The sequence below is a fragment of the Rana temporaria genome, chromosome 9 (genome assembly GCF_905171775.1).
Source record: "Rana temporaria chromosome 9, aRanTem1.1, whole genome shotgun sequence".
Lineage (NCBI taxonomy): Eukaryota > Metazoa > Chordata > Amphibia > Anura > Ranidae > Rana > Rana temporaria.
In genome coordinates, this window is record NC_053497.1 from 169,305,078 (window position 1) to 169,327,456 (window position 22,379).

General features: G+C 43.8%; 1 protein-coding gene across 4 annotated transcripts in view; it reads left to right on the forward strand.

Annotated features, from left to right (window-relative positions):
• SYNGAP1 (synaptic Ras GTPase activating protein 1) overlaps positions 1–22,379 on the forward strand; it is a 469,079-nt gene that overhangs the window by 99,805 nt on the left and 346,895 nt on the right. For 3 of the 4 annotated variants that reach the window (XM_040324977.1, XM_040324980.1, XM_040324978.1), the window contains exon 3: positions 14,535–14,640. In XM_040324977.1, coding sequence (XP_040180911.1) covers positions 14,535–14,640 — 106 coding nt within the window. Of the gene's footprint in view, positions 1–12,057; positions 12,091–14,534; positions 14,641–22,379 lie in introns of all 4 variants that reach the window. The other variant, XM_040324976.1, reaches the window with a different exon arrangement.

A 22,379-nucleotide genomic window follows, 5' to 3' on the forward strand; every position in this document is an offset into this window, starting at 1 on the left:
ACCAGGCATTACCCTCTGCTTCTTTAGCAAGGCAGTGGTCGTCTTGGAGGTGTGTTTGGGGTCGTTATCATGTTGGAATACTGCCCAGTCTCTTTTTTTTTTCCCCCGGGGAAACAGTATGAGAGCAGTGGTAGTTCCTCTCCTTCTCTCTAACTCAGTAGGTTCCTACCTAATGTAACCAACTAGGACGGTGTATTTGCTGGTGTGGATCTGCCCCCAAGAATTCTATCGTGGACCAGTCGCAGTGGTGCCAAGCTAGGAATGTTCAGCCAGGGATCCCATATATTCTCAAATTTCCTCGGACTACCTCGGTGTTTATATGTGAGTTGCTCCCTAATAAGAGAATCATTTACGGATGCAATCCATTCTGTGTGTGTGGGGGCCATAGTAGACAGCCATTTTCTGGCAATAAGCTTCCTAGCCAAGAACAAAACCCTAGGGCCTCGTACACACGACCGAACATGTCTGCTGAAACTGGTCCGTCGGACCAGTTTCCGCGGACATGTTCGGTCCTCTGTACGGCCGACCGGACAATTTTCCGGCGGATCGGACAGGTTTCCAGCGGACAAATGTTTCTTAGCATGCTAAGAAACATGTCCGCTGGAAGCCTGTCCGTCGGACATGTTCGGTCGTCTGTACGACTCACCGGACATGTCCTCTCGGCCGAAAGCCCTTGCATGCGTCGACATGTCCCGTCGTGTGTACGAGGCCTAAGAATGGCAATAAACGTGTGTGGCGTGTATAATTCTTCATCTAGCCAGCCCAATAGACAGAGTTTAGGATCAGTCTTAAAGCGGGGGTTCACCCTGTTAAAAAAAAAAAAAAAAATGTTTTTTTTTATTATTCCATTACTTTCGGCATCGTAGCGCGAGCTACGGTATGCCGGTCCTAAATTTTTAATCCCCGTACTCACTGTGCTATCGTTGATTGAAGAATCCGGGGGAATGGGCGTTCCTATGGTGAGAGAAGGTGATTGACGGCCGGCCCTGGCACGTCACGCTTCTCCGGAAATAGCCGAAATAGGCTTGGCTATTCACGGCGCCTGCGCATAGCCTGTGCGCAGGCGCTGTGAATAGCCGAGACCTACTCCGGCTGTCTTCGGGGAGCGTGACGTGCCAGAGCCGGCCGTCAATCATCCTCCCTCTCCATAGGCACGCCCATTCCCCGCGGGAGTCGGATTCTTCAATCAACAATAGCACAGTGAGTACGGGGATTAAAAATTTAAGACCGGCATACCGTAGCTCGCGCTACGATGCCGAAAGTAATGGAATAATGGGGTGAAGGAGGGTGAACTACCGCTTTAAGTGTAAAGTTCCATATGCTATTGATGGTGGGCATCACAACAGCCCAGTATCGTTGCAATTTCAGGCATTTCCATAGCATATGTACCAGTGTCCCGTTGTCAACAAGACAGCGGGCACAGAGTAGGTCATCTCTTCTGTGCCATTTAAATAGCTTCTCAGGTGTGCGGTATGACCGGTGAATAATGAGAAGTTGGGTAAGCTTCTGAGATGAGGAAAGTGACACTTTAAGAACATTGTCCAATATTGTGTTCCACTCCTCGTCAGAAACATGCCCTATGTCCTCTCCCCAGCCAGCTCTACAATTCAAAGTCATCGCTTTTGGAGACGTGACAAAGAAGTGAGCTATACAAAGATTAAATGTGTCCTTTCCTGGACGACGATATAGTCAACTGTGTAAGCACCACAGGTCTAGTGAGCTCCCATGTGGAAATTGTGGCCTGCACCGCGATAGCGTGCCGAAGTTGTAAATATTGGAAAAACGATGTGTTAGGAAAGTCAAATTCCGCTCGCAGGGACTGGAAGTCCCGGAGTATGCCTCCACAATATAGTTGTGGGATATAGTTCACTCCGTGCCTTGACCAATTATAAAAGTTTTGCAATTTGTCGAGTTCTGGATAGTTTCGGTTGTTCCAAATATGCGACCAGGTTGTGTACCCTGTGTATTGCAGGTGCTGTTTAGTTTTGTTCCATATCTTATCTATCAGTATCAGCGTGGGGTATGAAATCCTGGTACCTACTGTAGCTCACCCACCTCTATACATTCCACCAGGCTATCCCCAGACAGCTGCGTACATACTATGTTTCGAATAGGATCCGAGGTCTCCAGACATAGCCACCCCGTTAAGTGTTGTAGCTGAGCCGCTAGAAAATAATAAAATGGGTTCGGTACTGCTAGACACCCTAAGTCCGTCTCCTGTAAGGTTTCACTGCCCAGTCTCTGAAGGGAGGGGATCGTGCTCTGCTTCAGTATGTCACAGTACATGTTGGCATTTATGGTTCCCTCAATGAACTGTAGCTCCCCAGTGCTGGCAGCACTTATGCAGCCCCAGACCATGACACTTCCACCACCATGCTTCACTGTAGGTAAGACACACTTGTCTTTGTACTCCTCACCTGGTTGCCACCACACACGCCTGACACCATCTGAACCAAATAAGTTTATCCTGGTCTCATCAGACCACAGGACATGGTTCAGTAATCCATGTCCTTCATCTTCTTGTCTTCTGCAAACTGTTTGCAGGCTTTCTTGTGCATCATCTTTGGAAGAGGCTTCCTTCTGGGACGACAGCCATGCAGACCAATTTGATGGTGTGTGCGGCGTATGGTCTGAGCCCTGACAGGCTGACCCCCCACCCCTTCAACCTCTGCAGCACTCATACGTCTATTTCCCAAAGACAACCTCCGGATATGACGCTAAGCACGTGCACTCAACCTCTTTGGTCGACCAATGGCGAGGCCTGTTCTGAGTGGGACCCGTCCTGTTAAACCGCTGCATGGTCTTGGCCACCGTGCTGCAGCTCAGTTTCAGGGTCTTGGCAATCTTCTTATAGCCTAGGTCATCTTTATGTAGAGCAACAATTCTATTTTTCAGATCCTCAGAGAGTTCTTTGCCATGAAATGCCATGTTGAACTTCCAGTGACCAGTATGAGCGATAACACCAAATTTAACACACCTGTTCCCCATTCACACCTGAGACCTTGTAACAATTGCGAGTCATATGACACCGGGGAGGGAAAATGGCTAATTGGACCCAATTTGGACATTTTCACTTAGGAGTGTACTCACTTTTGTTGCCATTTTTTATCATTAATGGCCCCTCCGATCCCTCCTGTATTGAATTGTATTGTAACTGTACTGTTTGCCCCATGTTGTAAAGCGCTGTGCAAACTGTTGGCGCTATATAAATCCTGTATAATAATAATAATTGTACATTCACATATATATATACTTGATAGCACCATATGTTGAGTATTGCTTTTCCATGTTATGCTGTCCTAATAGTCCTCCTATATCACACGCCATGTGCAGATCTAGCTCTCCTATTATCTAATAAGTAGAAGTCCCTATGATATAAGCGCTATAAGGAAAACCCGTATAGAGTTGGCGCAGTGCTGTGGGTGTGGAGTTGAAGGGTTAGTGAAAGGGAAGCCGAGGTTAGAGGCGGCAGATCCTCTCTCTCCCCTCCCCAGGCAGAGAAGCTGAATGAGGCAGCTGATGGACGGGGGTATGTGGGAGGACTGCAAGCTGCTCTTGCAGATCCTGTCCTGTCATTGTAACTGCTAAGAACTATGAGCATTGCAGGGAGAGAGTGGGAGAGACACAGAGACAGGGAGGGGAGAGATGCACAGCGCACACTGGGATGGCTGAGAATAGGAGCAAATAGGAAAAAACAGAGGTGAGAGGTTAGGGGTACAGAAGAGGAAAAATACATAAACCAGGCCAAAGGCTTGGAGGCAGAATTGGAAGTCACTTATGACAAAGAAGTGCTGGAATTGACCTATATTTGATTTTTATGGTAAACAGGATTTGGGAAAAAGAGATTCTCCCTGTGGTGGGGAAGTGAAGGAGTCGGTAGGGATTCACAATAAGTGGGCAGGGTAGGGTGACTAGACATCCCTGGTTCCCCGGATTGAGGACACTGTCCCTGTACAAAGTCTGTCCCCGGTTTTGTCCCTGGATTGGATTTGGACAGGGGCTGGGACAGTTTCGAAAACAGAAAAAAAAAAAAAAGAAAAATTTCTAAATTACACACCCCCGCTCAGCCGCTTCTACTAGCTTTGGGGTGATTTTTTTTTCCATTGGCCCCTTTCTGATGATCATGTGCTGATCGGAGCAGAGTAAATATTTCTTCAGTTTCGGGTGCATGTTCTTCTGCCTTGGCTCAAGTCCCGGCCAGCTGCCTACCTGCCTATCTCCTTGCCTTCCCTGGCGGAATGATCTTCCTCTGCTCCCCACCCAATAGTAGCCGGGGGCCCGGAAAGTAAGACTTGACAGGCTGTGAGGCGGATGGCGACAGGCAGAGAGTTGCTGATTGCCGCCATTACTAGTAAAAAAAAAAAGATGCTCCCGGATTTTAAAAATCTAGTCGCCTTATGGCAAGGGGGTATCATATAGTTAGCCATAATCAGCCCACTACCATACCCATCCATCTGCCCAGTTGGTGAGGATTGAACCATTAAGAGGTACACCTAGGAATCGATAAATGACATTTCACCACCAGGAATTATCATTATTATACAGGATTTATATGACGCCAACAGTTTATACAGCACTTTACAACCTAAAGGGAAACAGTACAGTTACAACACAATAAAATACAAGAGGGTTAAAGCAGTAGTAAACCGCAGTTAAAAGAGAGAGATGTACCGTAAAGTAAAACTAAAGGTTCCGTTTTTGTTTTTTTTAAATAACAAACATGTCATAGTTACCTCCACTGTGCAGTTAGTTTTGCACAGGTGGCCCCGATCCACCTCTTCTGGGGTCCCACGGCAGCTCCTCCCCGCATTAGATAAACCCCTCTGGGAAGCTCTCTCCCGAGGGGGTTACCTTGCTGGCGTGCTCCTGAATCATGCACTCGGCGTCCATAGACGCAGAGTGTATGACTCGCCCCCCCAGCACCCGTATCATTAGATTTGATTGACAGCAGCGGGAGCCAATGGCTGTGCTACTATCAATCTATCCAATCAAAGCCGGGACTCAGTGGAGAGAAGGACGGCGGGGATGCACACCAAGAAATTTGGGGTGGACAGGAAAAGCATAGGGAAGCAATAAAGTTGAAGAGGGAGCAAGTAGTAGAAGTATTACCGTGGGCAAGGAAGAGCATAAGAGCGTGGATGAATGAGAACCCCTGACTGTCGGTGGTGGCCGAACAGCATCTGCTAATGGAATTTTGGCCAGTTCATAATGAACTGACTGAAATTCGAACCGTGTATAGCTAACTTAAGCATGGAATATAGTGGGTGTGGGTAGAGTAAGGAAGGAATAGACTGGGTGATGAAGAGCGTAGGAAAGAGAGAATAAGAAAGGAATAAAGTGGGAGAAGAGGAAGGAAGTTGGTAGGAAAGGATGAGAATGAGCAAGAGAGTAAGAAAGAAAAAAAGTGGACGAGGAGAGAGTAAGGATGGAAATGAATAGGTGAAGAGGAGAGTAGGATTAAAATAGTAGATGAAAGTGGGCGAGTATGAACAGAATAAGGTGGGTGCACGAGAGAGTATAGAAGGAATAGAGTGAGGAAGAGCACTAGAGAGGAAGCAAATGTCGGATGAAGGGAGTAAGCAAGGAATAGTGTTGGTGAGATAAAGGGCAAAGAATGGGAGAGGGAGAGGATAAATAAGGAATAAAGTAGGTAAGGGAGAGGGTAAAGAAGGAAAAGAGTGAGTAGAGAACAAGGAAGGAAAATAATGAGTGAGGGAGAGAGCAGAGAAGGAATAGAGAGAGGAAGAGTGTAAGAAAGGAAACAAAAATGGGTGATGAGAGTAAAGAAGGAATTGAGTTGGGAAGATAAAGAATATGTGAGTGAATTGATAAAGAAGGAATAAAATGGGCGAGGGTAAAGAAGAAATAGAGTGGGTGAGTAGAGAGCAAGGAAGGAAAAGAGAGAGGAAGAAAGGAAACAAAAATGGGTGATGAAGAGAGTAAAGAAGGAATTTAGTTGGGAAGATGAAGAGCAAAGAATAGGTGAGAGAAAGGATAAAAAAGGAGTAAAACGGGCGAGGGCAAAGAAGGAATAAAACGTGCGAGGGCAAAGAAGGAATAAAACGTGCAAGGGCAAAGAAGGAATAAAACGTGCGAGGGCAAAGATGGAATAAAACGTGCAAGGGCAAAGAAGAAATAGAGTGGGTGAGTAGAGAGCAAGGAAGGAAAAGAGAGAGGAAGAGTGTAAGAAAGGAAACAAAAATGGGTGACGAAGAGATTAAAGAAGGAATTTAGTTGGGAAGATAAAGAGCAAATAATAGGTGAGAGAAAGGATAAAGAAGGAATAAAAAGGGCGAGGGCAAAGAAGGAATAAAATGGGTGAGGGCAAAGAAGGAATATAACGGGGGCGAAGGTGAAGAAGAAATTGAGTGGGTGAGTAGAGAGCAAGGAAGGAAAAGAGGGAGGAAGAGTGTAAGAAAGGAAACAAAAATAGGTGACGAAGAGCGTAAAGAAGGAATTTAGTTGGGAAGATAAAGAGCAAAGAATAGGTGAGGGAAAGGATAAAAAAGGAATAAAATGGGCGAGGGCAAAGAAGGAATAAAATGGGTGAGGGCAGAGAAGGAAAAAAAAAAAACGGCGAAGGTGAAGAAGAAATTGAGTGGGTGAGTAGAGAACAAGGAAGGAAAAGCGGGAGGAAGTGTGTAAGAAAGGAAACAAAAATGGGTGATGAAGAGAGTAAAGAAGGAAGTTAGTCGGGAAGATAAAGAGCAAAGAATAGGTGAGAGAAAGGAGGATAAAAAATGAATAAAATGGGCGAGGGCAAAGAAGGAATAAAACGGGCGAGGGCAAAGAAGGAATAAAACGTGTGAGGGTAAAGAAGAAATAGAGTGGGTGAGTAGAGAGCAAGGAAGGAAAAGAGAGAGGAAGAGTGAAAGAAAGGAAACAAAAATGGGTGACGAAGAGATTAAAGAAGGAATTTAGTTGGGAAGATAAAAGATATGTGAGGGAATTGATAAAGAAGGAATAAAATGGGCGAGGGTAAAGAAGAAATAGAGTGGGTGAGTAGAGAGCAAGGAAGGAAAAGAGAGAGGAAGAGTGTAAGAAAGGAAACAAAAATGGGTGACGAAGAGATTAAAGAAGGAATTTAGTTGGGAAGATAAAGAGCAAAGAATAGGTGAGGGAAAGGATAAAGAAGGAATAAAAAGGGCGAGGGCAAAGAAGGAATAAAATGGGTGAGGGCAAAGAAGGAATATAACGGGGGCGAAGGTGAAGAAGAAATTGAGTGGGTGAGTAGAGAGCAAGGAAGGAAAAGAGGGAGGAAGAGTGTAAGAAAGGAAACAAAAATGTGTGACGAAGAGCGTAAAGAAGGAATTTAGTTGGGAAGATAAAGAGCAAAGAATAGGTGAGAGAAAGGATAAAGAAGGAATAAAATGGGTGAGGGCAAAGAAGGAATAAAATGGGTGAGGGCAAAGAAGGAATAAAATGGGTGAGGGCAAAGAAGGAATAAAATGGGTGAGGGCAAAGAAGGAATAAAATGGGCGAGGGCAAAGAAGGAATATATAACGGGCGAAGGTGAAGAAGAAATAGAGTGGGTGAGTAGAGAGCAAGGAAGGAAAAGAGGGAGGAAGAGTGTAAGAAAGGAAACAAAAATGGGTGATGAAGAGATTAAAGAAGGAATTTAGTCGGGAAGATAAAGAGCAAAGAATAGGTGAGGGAAAGGATAAAGAAGGAATAAAATTGACAAGGGAAAAGATAAAGAAGGAATACAGATGGTGAGGATAAAGAAGGAATAAAATGGGCGAGGGCAAAGAAGGAATAGAGTGGGTGAGTAGAGAGCAAGGAAGGAAAAGAGTGGGTGAGGGAGAGAGTAGAAAAGGAATAGAGTGGGAGAGAAAAAGAGTAGGGAAAGAAAAGAATGGGTGAGGGAGTAGAATGGTAAAAAAAGAGATCTAGAATGAAGCAGTATGTCTCTGTATTCACAGCCACTGCTTTTACTTGTACAGGATAATTATTGTAATTAACCCATCAGCCGAAAAGTCTCGATCTGTTTCACCAATCGGAGGCAAAGAAAAAAGCCAGCGGCATTAACCTCTTTTTTGCCAGACTGAACCACAGGGCACATAGGGACAGTTCCAGGGAGGGCAGACATATAGAGGGTGTAATCAGAGGGCTTTCTAGTCATACTGGAGGAGGGTGATAGGACACGTGTTGGAACATTTTACACGCTGTATATGAGCAGATTTATGCAACATTCTGATCTGTGAATGATCCAGTGGAAAACTGCATACATTGCAGATTGCGAACAGTTCTTTGAGTATGTCTGTGGATTGTGAACTTGTAGTACTTCACCATTTTACACATTCCAATTTTCAAAGCAATTATGTGTAGTGGTAATGCACTATTTAGTTTTGTCCATTCTTACGGCTGCATTTTTCTATGTGGATAGATAGGTAAATGTGTGTGTGTTTTTATATACTGTATATATGTGTGTATGTATGTATGTGTGTGTATGTATATATATATATATATATATATATATATATATATATACACAGTCCTGATCAAAAGTTTAAGACCTCTTGAAAAATGGCAAAAAATCATATTTTACATTGTTGGATCTTAACAAGGTTCCAGAAATGAGAGTGAGGCCCCGTACACACGACCAAGTTTCTCTGCAGAATTCAGCCAGAAACTCGATCGGAGCCGTATTCTGCCGAGGAAACCGGTCGTGTGTACACTTTCGGCCGAGGAAGCCGACGAGTTCCTCGTCGAGCCAAATAGAGAACATGTTCTCTATTTCCTCGTTGTTCAATGAGGAAAGTTGGCTCGCCGAGATCCTCGGCGGCTTTACACAGAACTCCACGAGCAAAACGATGAGACAAAACATTTTTTGAGCAGTCAATTAATTGTCAAGATTCAACAATGTAAAATATGATTTGTTGCCACTTTTCAAGTGGTCTTAAACTTTTGATCAGGACTGTGTGTGTGTATGTGTATATATATATATATATATATATATATATATATATATATATATATATATATATATATATATATATATATATATATATATATATATATATATTATATAATATATACAGTATATATTTTCATTCAGAGCTGCCCCTCACATTTTTGTAAATATTTATTTTATTCTATCTTTTCATGTGACAACACTGAAGAAATGACACTTTGCTTCAATGTAAATTAGTGAGTGTACAGCTTGTATAACAGTGTAAATTTGCTGTCCCCTCAAAATAACTCAACACACGGCCAAATAATGTCTAAACCACTGGCAACAAAAGTGAGTACACCCCTAAGTGAAAATGTCCAAATTGACAAAGAATAGGTGAGAGAAAGGATAAAGAAGGAATAAAATGGGTGAGGGCAAAGAAGGAATAAAATGGGTGAGGGCAAAGAAGGAATAAAATGGGTGAGGGCAAAGAAGGAATAAAATGGGTGAGGGCAAAGAAGGAATAAAATGGGTGAGGGCAAAGAAGGAATAAAATGGGTGAGGGCAAAGAAGGAATAAAATGGGTGAGGGCAAAGAAGGAATATATAACGGGCGAAGGTGAAGAAGAAATAGAGTGGGTGAGTAGAGAGCAAGGAAGGAAAAGATGGAGGAAGAGTGTAAGAAAGGAACAAAAATGGGTGACGAAGAGATTAAAGAAGGAATTTAGTTGGGAAGATAAAGAGCAAAGAATAGGTGAGAGAAAGGATAAAGAAGAAATAAAATGGGCAAAGGCAAAGAAGGAATAAAATGGGCGAGGGTAAAGAAGGAATATATAACGGGCGAAGGTGAAGAAGAATTAAATTTTCCAGCACTGCCTTGACCCTCTTGGGCATGGAATTCACCAGAGCTTCACAGGTTGTCACTGAAGTCCTCTTCCCCTCCTCCATGATGACATCACAGAGCTGGTGGATGTTAGAGTCCTTGCGCTCCTCCACCTTCCGTTTGAGGATGCCCCACAGATGATCAATAGGGTTTAGGTCTGGAGACATGCTTGGCCAGTTCATCACCTTTACCCTCAGCTTCTTTAGTAAGGTAGTGGTCATCTTGGAGGTGTGTTTGGAGTCATTATGTTGGAATACTGCCCTGCAGCCCAGTCTCTGAAGGGAGGGGATCATGCTCTGCTTCAGTATGTCACAGTACATGTTGACATTCATGGTTCCCTGAATGAACTGTAGCTCCCCAGTGCCGGTTTTGCGCCGAGAAATGACCCAGGTTGAATAATTCCCGCCCTGTACTGCTCAGGCGCAGCGCTTGCGCAGTACGGAGCACTACAGAGCAGACGAAAGACTGCGAACATAAACAGCTGTACACGGCGCCTGCACAAAGGGCACGATATTTTGCCACATGATCGCCCACTCTCCCGATGCTCGTGCAACTCTGCAAGGGGCAGGTGTATTCACGCTCCCGATGCTCGTGCAAATCTGTGGGTATAAGGGGCGGGTGTATTCACGCTCCCGATGCTCGTGCAACTCTGCAAGGGGTGGGTGTATTCACGCTCCCGATGCTCGTGCAACTCTGTGGGTATAAGGGGCGGGTGTATTCACGCTCCCGATGTTCTTGCAACTCTGTGGGTATAAGGGGCGGTTGTATTATTGATTGAACTCTGCAAGGAGTCTGTTCCATTTAAACAAGAGGCCGTATTGAATCATGATGGGCAGAGCTGATACGATGGGGGTCGATTTCTCAAAGGGGCGGATGAATCAATAATACATCCGCCCCTTTGAGAAATCCAATCCCATCGTATCAGCTCTGCCCATCATGATACAGTACGGCCTCTTCTGTAGGCAGTTCAATCCATAGTTGCACGAGCATCGGGAGCGTGCGCAAGCGTGTGGCAGAATGTTGTCTTCTTTACGCAGGCGCCGTGTTCATGTTCAGAGACTTTGGTGGTGCACCGTACTGCGCAAGTGCTGCGCCTGTGCAGTACAGGGAGGGCATTATTAGACGGGGGTTATTTCTCGTCGGAACACCGGCAGCACTGATGATTGAGAGAGTTAAGATCCGCCTTGAAGTCTAACAATAATAACGCAAAATATGAACATAAATGACACTACAGGTTTCATATATATAAAACTGAACCTCAACTCACTGAAACCTCGTGTTTAATCCTGTATGATGACTTGTTTGATGCTGATCAATGTTTTAGATGTACTGGAGGGTAATGTTTGTCTGTCTGTGCCTACATCTGACCATCCATCATAGTCTGTGGTCAGTCATTCTATACTGTCTTATAGCTGGATTCAGGTAGCGTTACGCCGGCGTAAATGTAAGCGTATTCTGGAAACCAGATACACTTAAATTAGGCTAAGATACGAGCGGCGTAAGTCTCCTACGCCGTCGTATCTTAGGGTGCAATTTTTCCGCTGGCCGCTAGGTGCTGCTTCCGTTGAGTTCGGCGTAGAATATGTAAATGACTAGATACGCCGATTCACGAATGTACGTGCGCCCGTCGCAGTAAAGATACGCCAGTTTCCGTAAGAGGTATGCCGGCGTAAAGATAAAGCTGCCCCCTAGGTGGCCTAGCCAATGTTAAGTATGGCCGTCGTTCCCGCGTCGAAATTTGAAAATTGTACGTTGTTTGCGCAAGTCGTCCGTGAATGGGGTTGGACGTAATTTACGTTCACATCGAAACCAATACGTTCTTGTGGCGTACTTTGGAGCAATGCACACTGGCATATGTACACGGACAGCGCAAGAAAACGTCAACTTACGTCGGGTCACCACCCATTTACATAAAACACACCCCCCTCATCCTCATTTGAATTAGGCGTGCTTACGCCGGCCCCATTTACGCTACGCCGCCGTAACTTAGGAGGCAAGTGCTTTGTGAATACAGTACTTGCCTCTCTGACTTAAGGCGGCGTATCGTAAATACGATACGCTACGCCGCCTTAAAGATGCGGCGCCCTACTTGAATCTGGCTATTAGTCTTTGTCTGTGCATCAATGTCCATGTAAGTGTTGTATGTTACAAATTTAAATAAAATTCACCTTGCAATACATTATTGCATTATAAATTCATTGTTGTTGTGAAAACACAATCCACATTACAATAACTATATACATTGTAAGAGCTTTCTCTTTTTTTTGCTGACTTTATTACAGATCCTTGCTTACTACTCTTCTGTAGATATGGAGGTAGGCCATTCCAGTGTTCTAAAATATTTAAAAATGAGTGCTAAGTACGAGGTTATTGATTATAATCACATGATCAGCACCATTGCTTTAATAGGAAACACTGCACGTCATGCATTGCATCAGATATTTCACTCACACAATTGAAATTCTCAGTGCAGTAAACCTAAGGACATTGTCGGGGATGCCATATTGTATGCAACTGGCTGCCTAATGTTTGACCTAATGTGCTCCCAATTTTATTTCTATTGCAATGTTTGCAAGAATTTTTTTTTTGGCAGTTATAGCAAATCATGGCTGCCTACAGATTCAAATATCCTATATTACCAAAAGTATTGGGACACCTGACTTTACACGCACATGAACTTTAATGGCATCCCAGTCTAAGTCCATAAGGTTCCATATTGCGTTGGCCCTCCCTTTGCAGCTATAACAGCTTCAACTCTTCTGGGAAGGCCGTCCACAAGGTTTAGGAGTGTGTCTATGGGAATGTTTGACCATTCTTCCAGAAGTGCATTTGTGAGGTCAGGCACTGATTTGGATGAGAAGGCCTGGCTCACAGTCTACGCTCTGATTCATCCCAAGATGTTCTATCGGGTTGAGGTCATGTTCCTCCACCCCAAACTCGTTCATCCGTGTCTTTATGGACCTTGCTTTGTGCCCTGGTCCAAATCATTTGGTGGAGGGGGGGGGGGGGGGGTTATGGTGTGTAGTTGCTTTCTCAGGGGTTGGGCTTGGTCCCTTAGGGCCTGATCCACAAAAGGGATACGCCGGCGTATCTCCTGATACGCCGTCATATCCCTGTTTCTATCTATGGAACTGATCCACAGAATCAGTTTCTCATAGATAGGCAGAAGATCCGACATGTGTAAGGGACTTACACTGTCGGATCTTAGGATGCAGTACCGCAGCCGCCGCTGGGTGCATTTCTCGTCGAAATCCAGCGTCGGGTATGCAAATTAGCACTTACAGAGATCCAGGAAGCTTTTACGCTTCGTTTTTTCTCCGTAAGTATTAGTTTGCCGTTGCAAAATTAGGGCTGCTTTTACAAAGTGTAAACTGTTTACACCTTGTAAAAGTATACCCTTCTATCCCGCGTCGCTATCATTTTTTTTTTATTTATTTATTTATTTTTCCCGCCGCAACTTTTTTTTTTTTAAAAACCCGGCGCAACGTAAATCCGCACAAAGCACGTCGGGAAAATAACGTCAGGAGCATGCGCAGTACGTCCGGCGCGGGAGCGCGCCTAATTTAAATGGGACTCGCCCCATTAGATTAGGCACGCCTTGCGCCGGACGGATTTAAGTTACACCGCTGAAAATTTCTAGGTAAGTGCTTTGTGGATCAGGCACTTGGGTAGAGATTTTGCGGCGGTGTAACTTAAATGCCAAAAGTTAAGTTACGGACTGTTTTTGTGGATCAGGCCCTTAGTTCCAGTGAAGGGAACTCTTAAGGCGTCAGCATACCAAGACATTTTGGACAATTTCATGTTCCCAACTTTGTGGGAACAGTTTGGGGATGGCCTCTTCCTGTTCCAACATGACTGCGCACCAGTGCACAAAGCAAGGTCCATGGATAAGCGAGTTTGGGGTGGAGGGACTTGACTGGCCTGTACCTCAACCCGATAGAACACCTTTGGGATGAATTAGAGTGGAGACTGTGAGCCAGGCCTCATCCAACATCAATGCCTGACCCCACAAATGCGCTTCTTGAAAAATGGTCAAACCTTCCCATAGACACCCTCCTAAACCTTATGGACAGCCTTCCCAGAAGAGTTGAAGCTGCAAAGGGTAGGCCAACGGAATATTAAACCCTACGGACTAAGACTGGGATGCCATTAAAGTTCATGTGCATGTAAGGGCAGGCATCCCAATACTTTTAATAATATAGTGTATATGGAAATATTGGAAAAATATTTTTAATTGGATGATTGTTTTTTTTCAATTAACCAAAAAAAAAATGGTACTACACACTTTTTGTGCTACATGATTTGTATTTTTTATTCAAATTTGGAAGATGTTTGATGATCCAGATATCCCCGCCAGCCCCAAACCACTCATCTGTTTAGAAAGTACCTTAACACAAATTAAATTATTTGTCTGACAACAGTGTTTAAAAGCCTAATCTTTCATCTGTCTGTCCTTATCATTATTTTCTGCACAGAAGATTTCAGTAAGCCAATATAAAGACATAATTGACATACTTATATTATTGCATTTCAAGAATATCTAACTTCATCACATTGTCATTTTTTGTAATACTTGCTTGGCGTTCAGATTTAACGGGGAGTGTAAGGGATCTTGGTCATCTGAGACAACATGAAGCACGTTTCACAGACTCACCGGAAAAGTGTCCCAGAAAATAATTGGAAAATGTTGATAACTGTGGATCAATGTTTTACAGAAGATACCTGTAACTATATGGAGTCTTTCTGTTTTCCCACATAGGTTCATCCGCTGTTAGTCCGCGAAAGAAGAAGCGACTCATCCAGAACCAAATTCTTAAGACGAACGGTCAGCGTCCCCGTGGAGGGGAAGCATCCTGACGAACACGGTACTAAATGATCCATGTTGTGTGTAACACGTCTGTATGGTGGCTCAGTGACTTGGAGTGAAACAATATGTGACGGTACAATGGTCCCGCCAACACAGAAGGCTGGAACTTGGCCATATACAGTACACACATGATATACAGTACATACATTCTCACGGTTATTTGCATAATAAAAGTTTTGGTTTGAGAATGAAGGTAGTTTATAACTTTTGTGAAACACACTCTTATAGGTGGATTCATAGAGAGTTAGGTCGGCGTATCAGTAGATACGCCGACCTAACTCGGAATCTGCGCCGTCCTAAGTTTAAGTGTATTCTCAAACTGAGATTCACTTAAACCTAGCTAAGATACGACAGCCTGCGCCGTTGTATCTTAGGTTGCAATATTTAGGCTGGCCGCTAGGTGGCGCTTCCATTGAGTTTGGCGTAGAATATGTAAATGACTAGATACGCCTATTCACGAACGTACGTGCGCCCGTCGCAGTAAATATACGCCGTTTCCGTAAGAGATACGCCACCTAAAGATAAACATGCCCCCTAGGTGTTAAGTATGGCTGTCGTTCCTGCGTCGAAATGTGAAAATTTTACGTTGTTTGCGTAAGTCGTCCGTGAATAGGGCTGGACGTAATTTATGTCCACGTCGAAACCAATACGTCCTTGCGGCGTACTTTGCCGCAATGCACACTGGGATATGTACACGGACGGCGCATGCGCCGTTCGTAAAAAAAAACGGCAATCGCGTCAGGTCACCCCCCCATTCACATAAAACACGCCCCCTAATTTGAATTGGGCGCGCTTACGCCGGCCCCATTTACGCTACGCCGCCGTAAGTTAGGAGGCAAGTACTTTGTGAATACAGTACGTGCCTATCTAACTTAAGATAGGCACGTAGGCTAAATACGATACGATACGCTACGCCGCCTTAAAGATGCGGCGGTCTTTATGAATCCAGCTAAAAAACTCCACCCGATGCCCAAAAAAGTGCTCACACATAAAGAGTGACACAAAACGTCCAACGGGTGTACTATGTTCCTCCCTAAGAGGGACCTTACCCTGATTTCCCAGGGCGTTAGGCTCCAGACGGGGACTGAGGTACTCACTATAGCTCGTCTAACAGAAACCAGACGGACCCCGTTTTCTGGAGGGTCTGCCGAAACAGACCCACCCAAGTACTTGGTGGGGCTCCCCCAAAGGGAAACCCTTTGAGAGAGGGCGAACCAACCCAGAATGCCATCTCCACCCCCTCCCAAGACTTTCAGGGTAGGCCTTGAGGACCCACACCCTACCAGTCACACAGCAACAAACTGTGTACACATCAAACGAAAAAAATACAATAAAGTGACGAACACAGGGTAAATAAATAAAAGAAAGTGGGGAGAAGGAAGTGAGGAGAGGAAGTGAAAGTGGCGAACGTAGTTTATAATTAACTTAGAACTATAGGCAAAACTTTTTTTGGATAGCTTAAGGGAGAGTTATAACCCCTGTAAGGTTTATTTTTGCACTCTTTGTCCCATTGAGGAGATTTACCTTCACTTCCTGTCTGATGACCAAGACAGAAAGTGAGGGGAAATTCCTGCAAATTAATGGAATCTCTTGGGGACCCCCCAGGTCATCAGAACTAGTGTCCCCATTTTTAAGATTTCCTCTCCTTTTAATGATAATGGTAAATAGGATAAACGGAGAGGGTGAATCTTAGGGTTGCCGCCTCATCCCTTTAAAACCGAACACATATTAAAGCAGGGGTTCACCCAAAAAATGTTTTTTAACATTACATTCAGCCGAGTTGTTTGAATGACAGTAGGCTGTTTTTTTTTTTATTTCCTTGCCGTACATACCGTTTCTTATATATATATATATATATGTGTGTGTTCACCGCGGCTTCCGGGTATAATCTGCGGGACTGGGCGTTCCTAATTGATTGACATGCTTCCGACCGACGAATACAGGGCGTCACGAGTTGCCAAAAGAAGCCAAACGTCGGTGCGCAGGCGCCGTATAGAGCCAACTCGCAGTCCGGCTTCTTTCGGCAACTCGTGACGCGCTGTATGCGCCGGTCGGAAGCATGTCAATCAATTAGGAACGCCCAGTCCCGCAGATTATACCCGGAAGCCGCGGTGAACATATATATATATATATATATATATATATAAGAAACGGTATGTACGGCAAGGAAATAAAAAAAAAAACAGCCTACTGTCCATCGGTTCGTTTTCATCAGATGAACCGATCGTGTGTACAGGGCATTAGTAACCTTTTCATAATCCTTGGTAATACAAACTGAGCATATGATGAAAAATATATAACAGACCACACAACAAAACATGCATTAGATATACCAAATTTGTATGGACAATCATTGCTCCATCCCCCCTCACTTTTGAGCCTACCTATGGTCCTTTAATGCGATGACCAGTCTGATTGATTGGCGGGTAGGAATAGGAGGGGTAGGCTCAGGTTAAACTTCACTATGCATTTTTCAGAGAAAGTCGTCCCAGCCTGTGTATCATATTTATTGCATAAACAGTTTGTATTACCCAATTATTTGTGATGCATGTGCAATTTATTTCTTACACTTTTTAAGTACTTTGAAGCTGGACCTGGCTTTCTAGATCTGCAAGAAATTGGAGATTTTTTGGGGGATTATCTATCCCTCTTTATGTGTGGACTCCTTGAACTGTTTAAAATTGTGTTTTTGTTTTAGATTTTTCTCTCTTATTTATACAAGTGTTATCACTTTGTATCAGTCTTTTAAGGTTGACATGACAACACTATAATTCCATAACAGGGAATGATATAGAAACTGTAAAATGTGTGGCGTGCAACAACCAGTCACATGGTTTATTTGTAAGATGTGTGTTTTTATTTTAGGATTTAAAAAAAAAAAAATGTAATGCAGTGAAAATGAAAAGAAAAACAGCAACCTAGCTAAACACATCCACTAATAGTTGACGCCAATCCCCCCAGCTCTCAAAATTAGAATAGAAGTACACTGTGGGCCAGATTCACAGAGACTTACGACGGCGTATCTCCAGATACGCCGTCGTAAGTCCGATTGGGCGCCGTCGTATCTATGCGCCTGATTCAGTTACACATAGATTTCCCTAAGATCCGACCGGCGTAAGTCTCTTACACCGTCGTATCTTAGGCTGCATATTTATGCTGGCAGCTAGGTGGCGCTTCCGTCTATTTCAGCGTAGAATATGCAAATTAGGTAGATACGCCGATTCACAAACGTACGTCCGCCCTGCGCATTTTTTTGCGTCGTTTACTTTGGGATTTTTCCGGCGTAAGGTTACCCCTGGGTCTATGAGGCGCAGCCAATGTTAAGTATGGCCGTCGTTCCCGTGATGAAATTTTAATTTTTTACGTCGTTTGCGTAAGTCGTTCGCGAATAGGGCTGGACGTAAATTACGTTCATGTCGAAAGCATGACGATTTGCCGACGTCCTTTGGAGCATGCGCACTGGGATATGTCCACGGATATGTCCAAAAACGTGGGGGTCACTACTATTTTACATAGTACACGCCCCCAGCCAGCCTATTTTGAATTAGGCGGGCATACGCCGGCCTAGTTACACTGCGCCGCCGTAAGTTTAAGCGCAAGTACTATGTGAATACACAACTTGCTGCTCAAACTTACGGCGGCGTAGTGTATCTGAGATACGCTACGCCCGCCTAAAGATAGGCGAGTCTACCTGAATCTGGCCCTTTGTGTCCAAAGCATGTGGACACCTACCCATTACACTTACCTTCAAGACCAAAAGTATATGGAGACCCCTCAAAGTGAATGAGTTCAAGTGTTTTCAATAAGAGGTATGGTTAATGGTACAGCATACAAAGAGCTACGGCTACAGCATACAAAGAGATAGTAGGCAATTGTACGCTTCCAAGCTTATGGAATGTTTGGGAAAGGACCTTTTCCGTTCCAGCATGACTGTTTCCCTGTGCACAAAGTCAGCTCCAGAAAGGTATGGTTTGATGAGTTTGGTGTAGAGCAGGGGTAGGCAACCATTCAGAGGGACAACGTGGAGGAAATCAATTTTTTGACTATCAAGCCCCCAATAAAAAGAGGGCAGGAAGAACACATAGTGTGATATATGCGAGGGTGGGGGCGCTAGTGGTTAGTGCTACATATATATAAATAATTGCTAAATAAATATATACTGTGCTAAATGTACATATTGTTTAAAATCACCAGCTCCTGAGCAAAATTCAACATATCATATGAGTGATAATAGAAGAATGAATAAACATTCCACAGTTATACGGTGTACTAATTCAATCATAAACCATAAGTATATGACCCACTAGGTATGGAAACCTCTATCGAGTCCTGTGTACAAAAATGTTTTTGTAAATGAATAAGGTAAAGTGCTGCATGCAAAGTTCAATCCATCAGAAAAAAGTCCATATATTCTCCTGTGCAATCAGAATCAAATGCACAATGTGACGTTCCACCTTCACCACCAATTGATGTGCACACCCAAAGTGATCAGTAATTAGATGGCCTCTTACCAAATGTAGTTGACCCTTATTTGATATAAAAAATGGAGTCAAATGCGCTATATCGGGTGTAAACCTGTGTAGTTGGATGGATCCTTGCACCTTATTCCTTAATGGCAGAAGTCTCCTGAGCAGATATGTAAAAACGGAAATGATGCCAACATAGTATAATATTATTTAATGTAATAATAATATCAAATAGCCAAATGGCTTCTTACTTTAAAAGTGTCCCCAACCCAGCACTCGTGTCTTTGAGTGGATCGAAGTCCCGACTTACTGGCTGTAGTGACGTGCGTGCGTTCCACCTTGCTAGCGCCTCAGACCAGCGGGACAGGAAGTTACGTTTGGTGCGTGCGTGACCAGGTACCGCCTCGACGTACGTTTCGTATTCTATGTCTTCAGGAAGCGTTTCTTTCACAGAACACATAGTGTGTCACAGTAGTGTCCTCTGCCCCCTTTCTTCACATCACCCACACAGTAGTTTTCTCTGACCCCCACAGAAGTGCCCTCTGCCCCCTTTCACATCATAGCTTTCAACAGTGACAGAAGTGTCTTTTGCTCCTTCCCCCAGAGTAGTGTTCTCTGCATCCAACACAGTAGTGTCCTCTGCCTCACCATCTCTCCATAGCAGTGTCCTCTGCCCCCTTCACATCAGAGTAGTGTCCTCTGCATCCAACACAGTAGTGTCCTCTGCCTCACCATCTCTCTATAGCAGTGTCCTCTGCCCCCTTCACATCACACCCACCCCCTCACTGTAGTGTCCTCTTCCCCCCCATAGCAGTGTCCTCTGCCCCCTCCCCCCCCCCCACAGAGTGGTGTCCTGTGCCCCCCATAGCAGTTTCCTCTGCCCCCCCCCCCACAGTAATGTCCTCTGCCTGCCTCAGCAGTGTCCTTTGCCCCCTTCACATCACCCCCCCCCCCCAACCTTACAACAGGTGTACAGAGCAGAAATCAGGAGGCAGCACAGTACTGGACAGTGGAATGGCAACTGCCAGAGTTAACTTTTCATATTAACAAGCTGGTTATTGGTTGCTAGGATAGCCTGACGTCCTAACAAACAATCACCTGCTGGTTAACTTGAAAGGGTAATTGAGGCAGCTCCTGCTCTCTGTCCAGTACTGTGCTGCCTCCTGTTCTCTGCTCTGCAGTAAAGATGAGAGCAGTGGAGGCTGGGGGGAGAGGAAAGGCAAAGCAGGAACATGTTCTCGATCTACCCGTTGGCTGTCCACGGTCGATGGGTAAATCGGGATATATGAGTTTCTGACCCCCGGTGTAGATGAATTTGCTCTGACCTCAACCATACTTAATGTCTTTGGAAAGAAATTTAAAGTCAGCTGCAGGCTAGGTGTTCTCATCCAACATAAGTACCTGACCACACAAATGCTGAATGGGCTTAAATTCCCATAGACACTTTCCAAAGTCTTGTGGAAAGCCTTTCAAAGTGTATGAAGGCTACTAAAGCTGTGAAGGAGTGGCAACTCCATGTTACTACCCATGGTTTTAGAATGGAATGTCCAAGAAGCTTAACCCCCTTAACAACGACTGTACGCAAATATGCGTTCTCGGCTTGACCCCAGTACCGTTTTTTAGAGCCAGCAGTTGGCTTTTTAGTGATAACAACCGATGTGGCTAAAAGTCGCTCAGCTGTTATCCTAAGAAGCCGGAGGGGAAGCCCCCCTCCCGCTGCCTTTCGCGGCTTTCCCGTCCCACCGGCATGACCCAAATGAAATCTGAATCGGGTCTCCTATCTAGTAACCCAGAAGCGATGTCATATCATCACTTCTGGTTTACTCTGCTGCCAATGGCACCGATTTTTCTAAGATCCCTAGTATTCCATAACGCATATTTTGGCGTTTTGAATTTTTTTTAGTGCAAAGGAATCATTTGGGGTCTTCTAGACCCCAGATCCCTACATAAAGAGTACCTGTCACTGGCTATTACTGTTTACATTCCTTGTGACAGCAATAAAAATTAACAGTGTAAAAAAATATTTTTTTTTATTTTTTATAAAAGCACCCCTTCCCTCTATGCTCGTGCGCAGAAGTGAACGCAAAGGTAAGTCGTGCCTGCAAATAAACGGTGTTCAAAGCACACATGTGCGGTATCACCACAATCATTAGAGCAAGAGCAATAATTCTTTATTTTTTGTTAATTAATATTTCTTTATTATACATATTTCAGTATTGCAGACCAAACTACATCTTTGGATACTTTATGACTTTGTTTCATTATACAGCTATTACATAATTTCCTTATTTCTAACAGCTTACATATGGTCAATCCAAGACATATTTTGAGATTTATCTATTTTTCTTGCCTCTATCGTATATACTGTACATCATAACCAGCTTTTAGACACAAATAATACCAACATATACACTCAAACATACACAAACAAAACCCAAAACAAAATTAAAACAACAACAACAAAAAAAAGAGAGCAATAATTCTAGCAAGACCTCCTCTGCAACTCTAAACTGGTAACCAGTAGCAATTGCCTATGGAGATTTTTAAGTACCGTAGTTTGACGCCATTTCACGAGTGTACGCAATTTCAAAGCATGACATGCTAGGTATCTATTTACTCGATGTAACATCATATTTCATATTATATAAACAAATTGGGTTAACATTACTGTTTTGTTTTAATTCATGAAAGTGTATTTTTTCCCCAAAAATGGCGTTTGGAAGACCGCTTCGCAAATACTGTGTGACCTAAAAAAAATGTTACAATCGCCATTTTATTCTCTAGGGCAGGGATCCTCAAACTATGGCCCTCCAGCTGTTGCGGAACTACACATACCATGAGGCTTTGTAAACATTGACATTCAGACATGACTAGGCATGATGGGAATTGTAGTTCCTGAACAACTGGAGGGCCGTAGTTTGAAGACCCATGATCTAGGGTCTCTGCTAAACAAATTATATATATATAAAAATGTTTGGGCGCTTCTAAGTAATTTTCTAGCAAAATATCTGCATTTGCAATCCGGATCCACATTTGAAGTTTAGAAGTTTGAGCCTTTTTAACTGTATGAATGACCTTACAAGCATAAACATACAGCATTTTAAAGATAAATGTAAGGACGTCCTTGGTATAAAGTAATTTATTATACCAGGTCTCTAGAGTATACAGACCAGAAAAGGAAAGCAAATTAAATTGCTTCCAGAAAGTTTTAATTTGCTATTGATTCCACAAGACATGAAAAACATAATCTGGGGACACATTACAGTAGGAG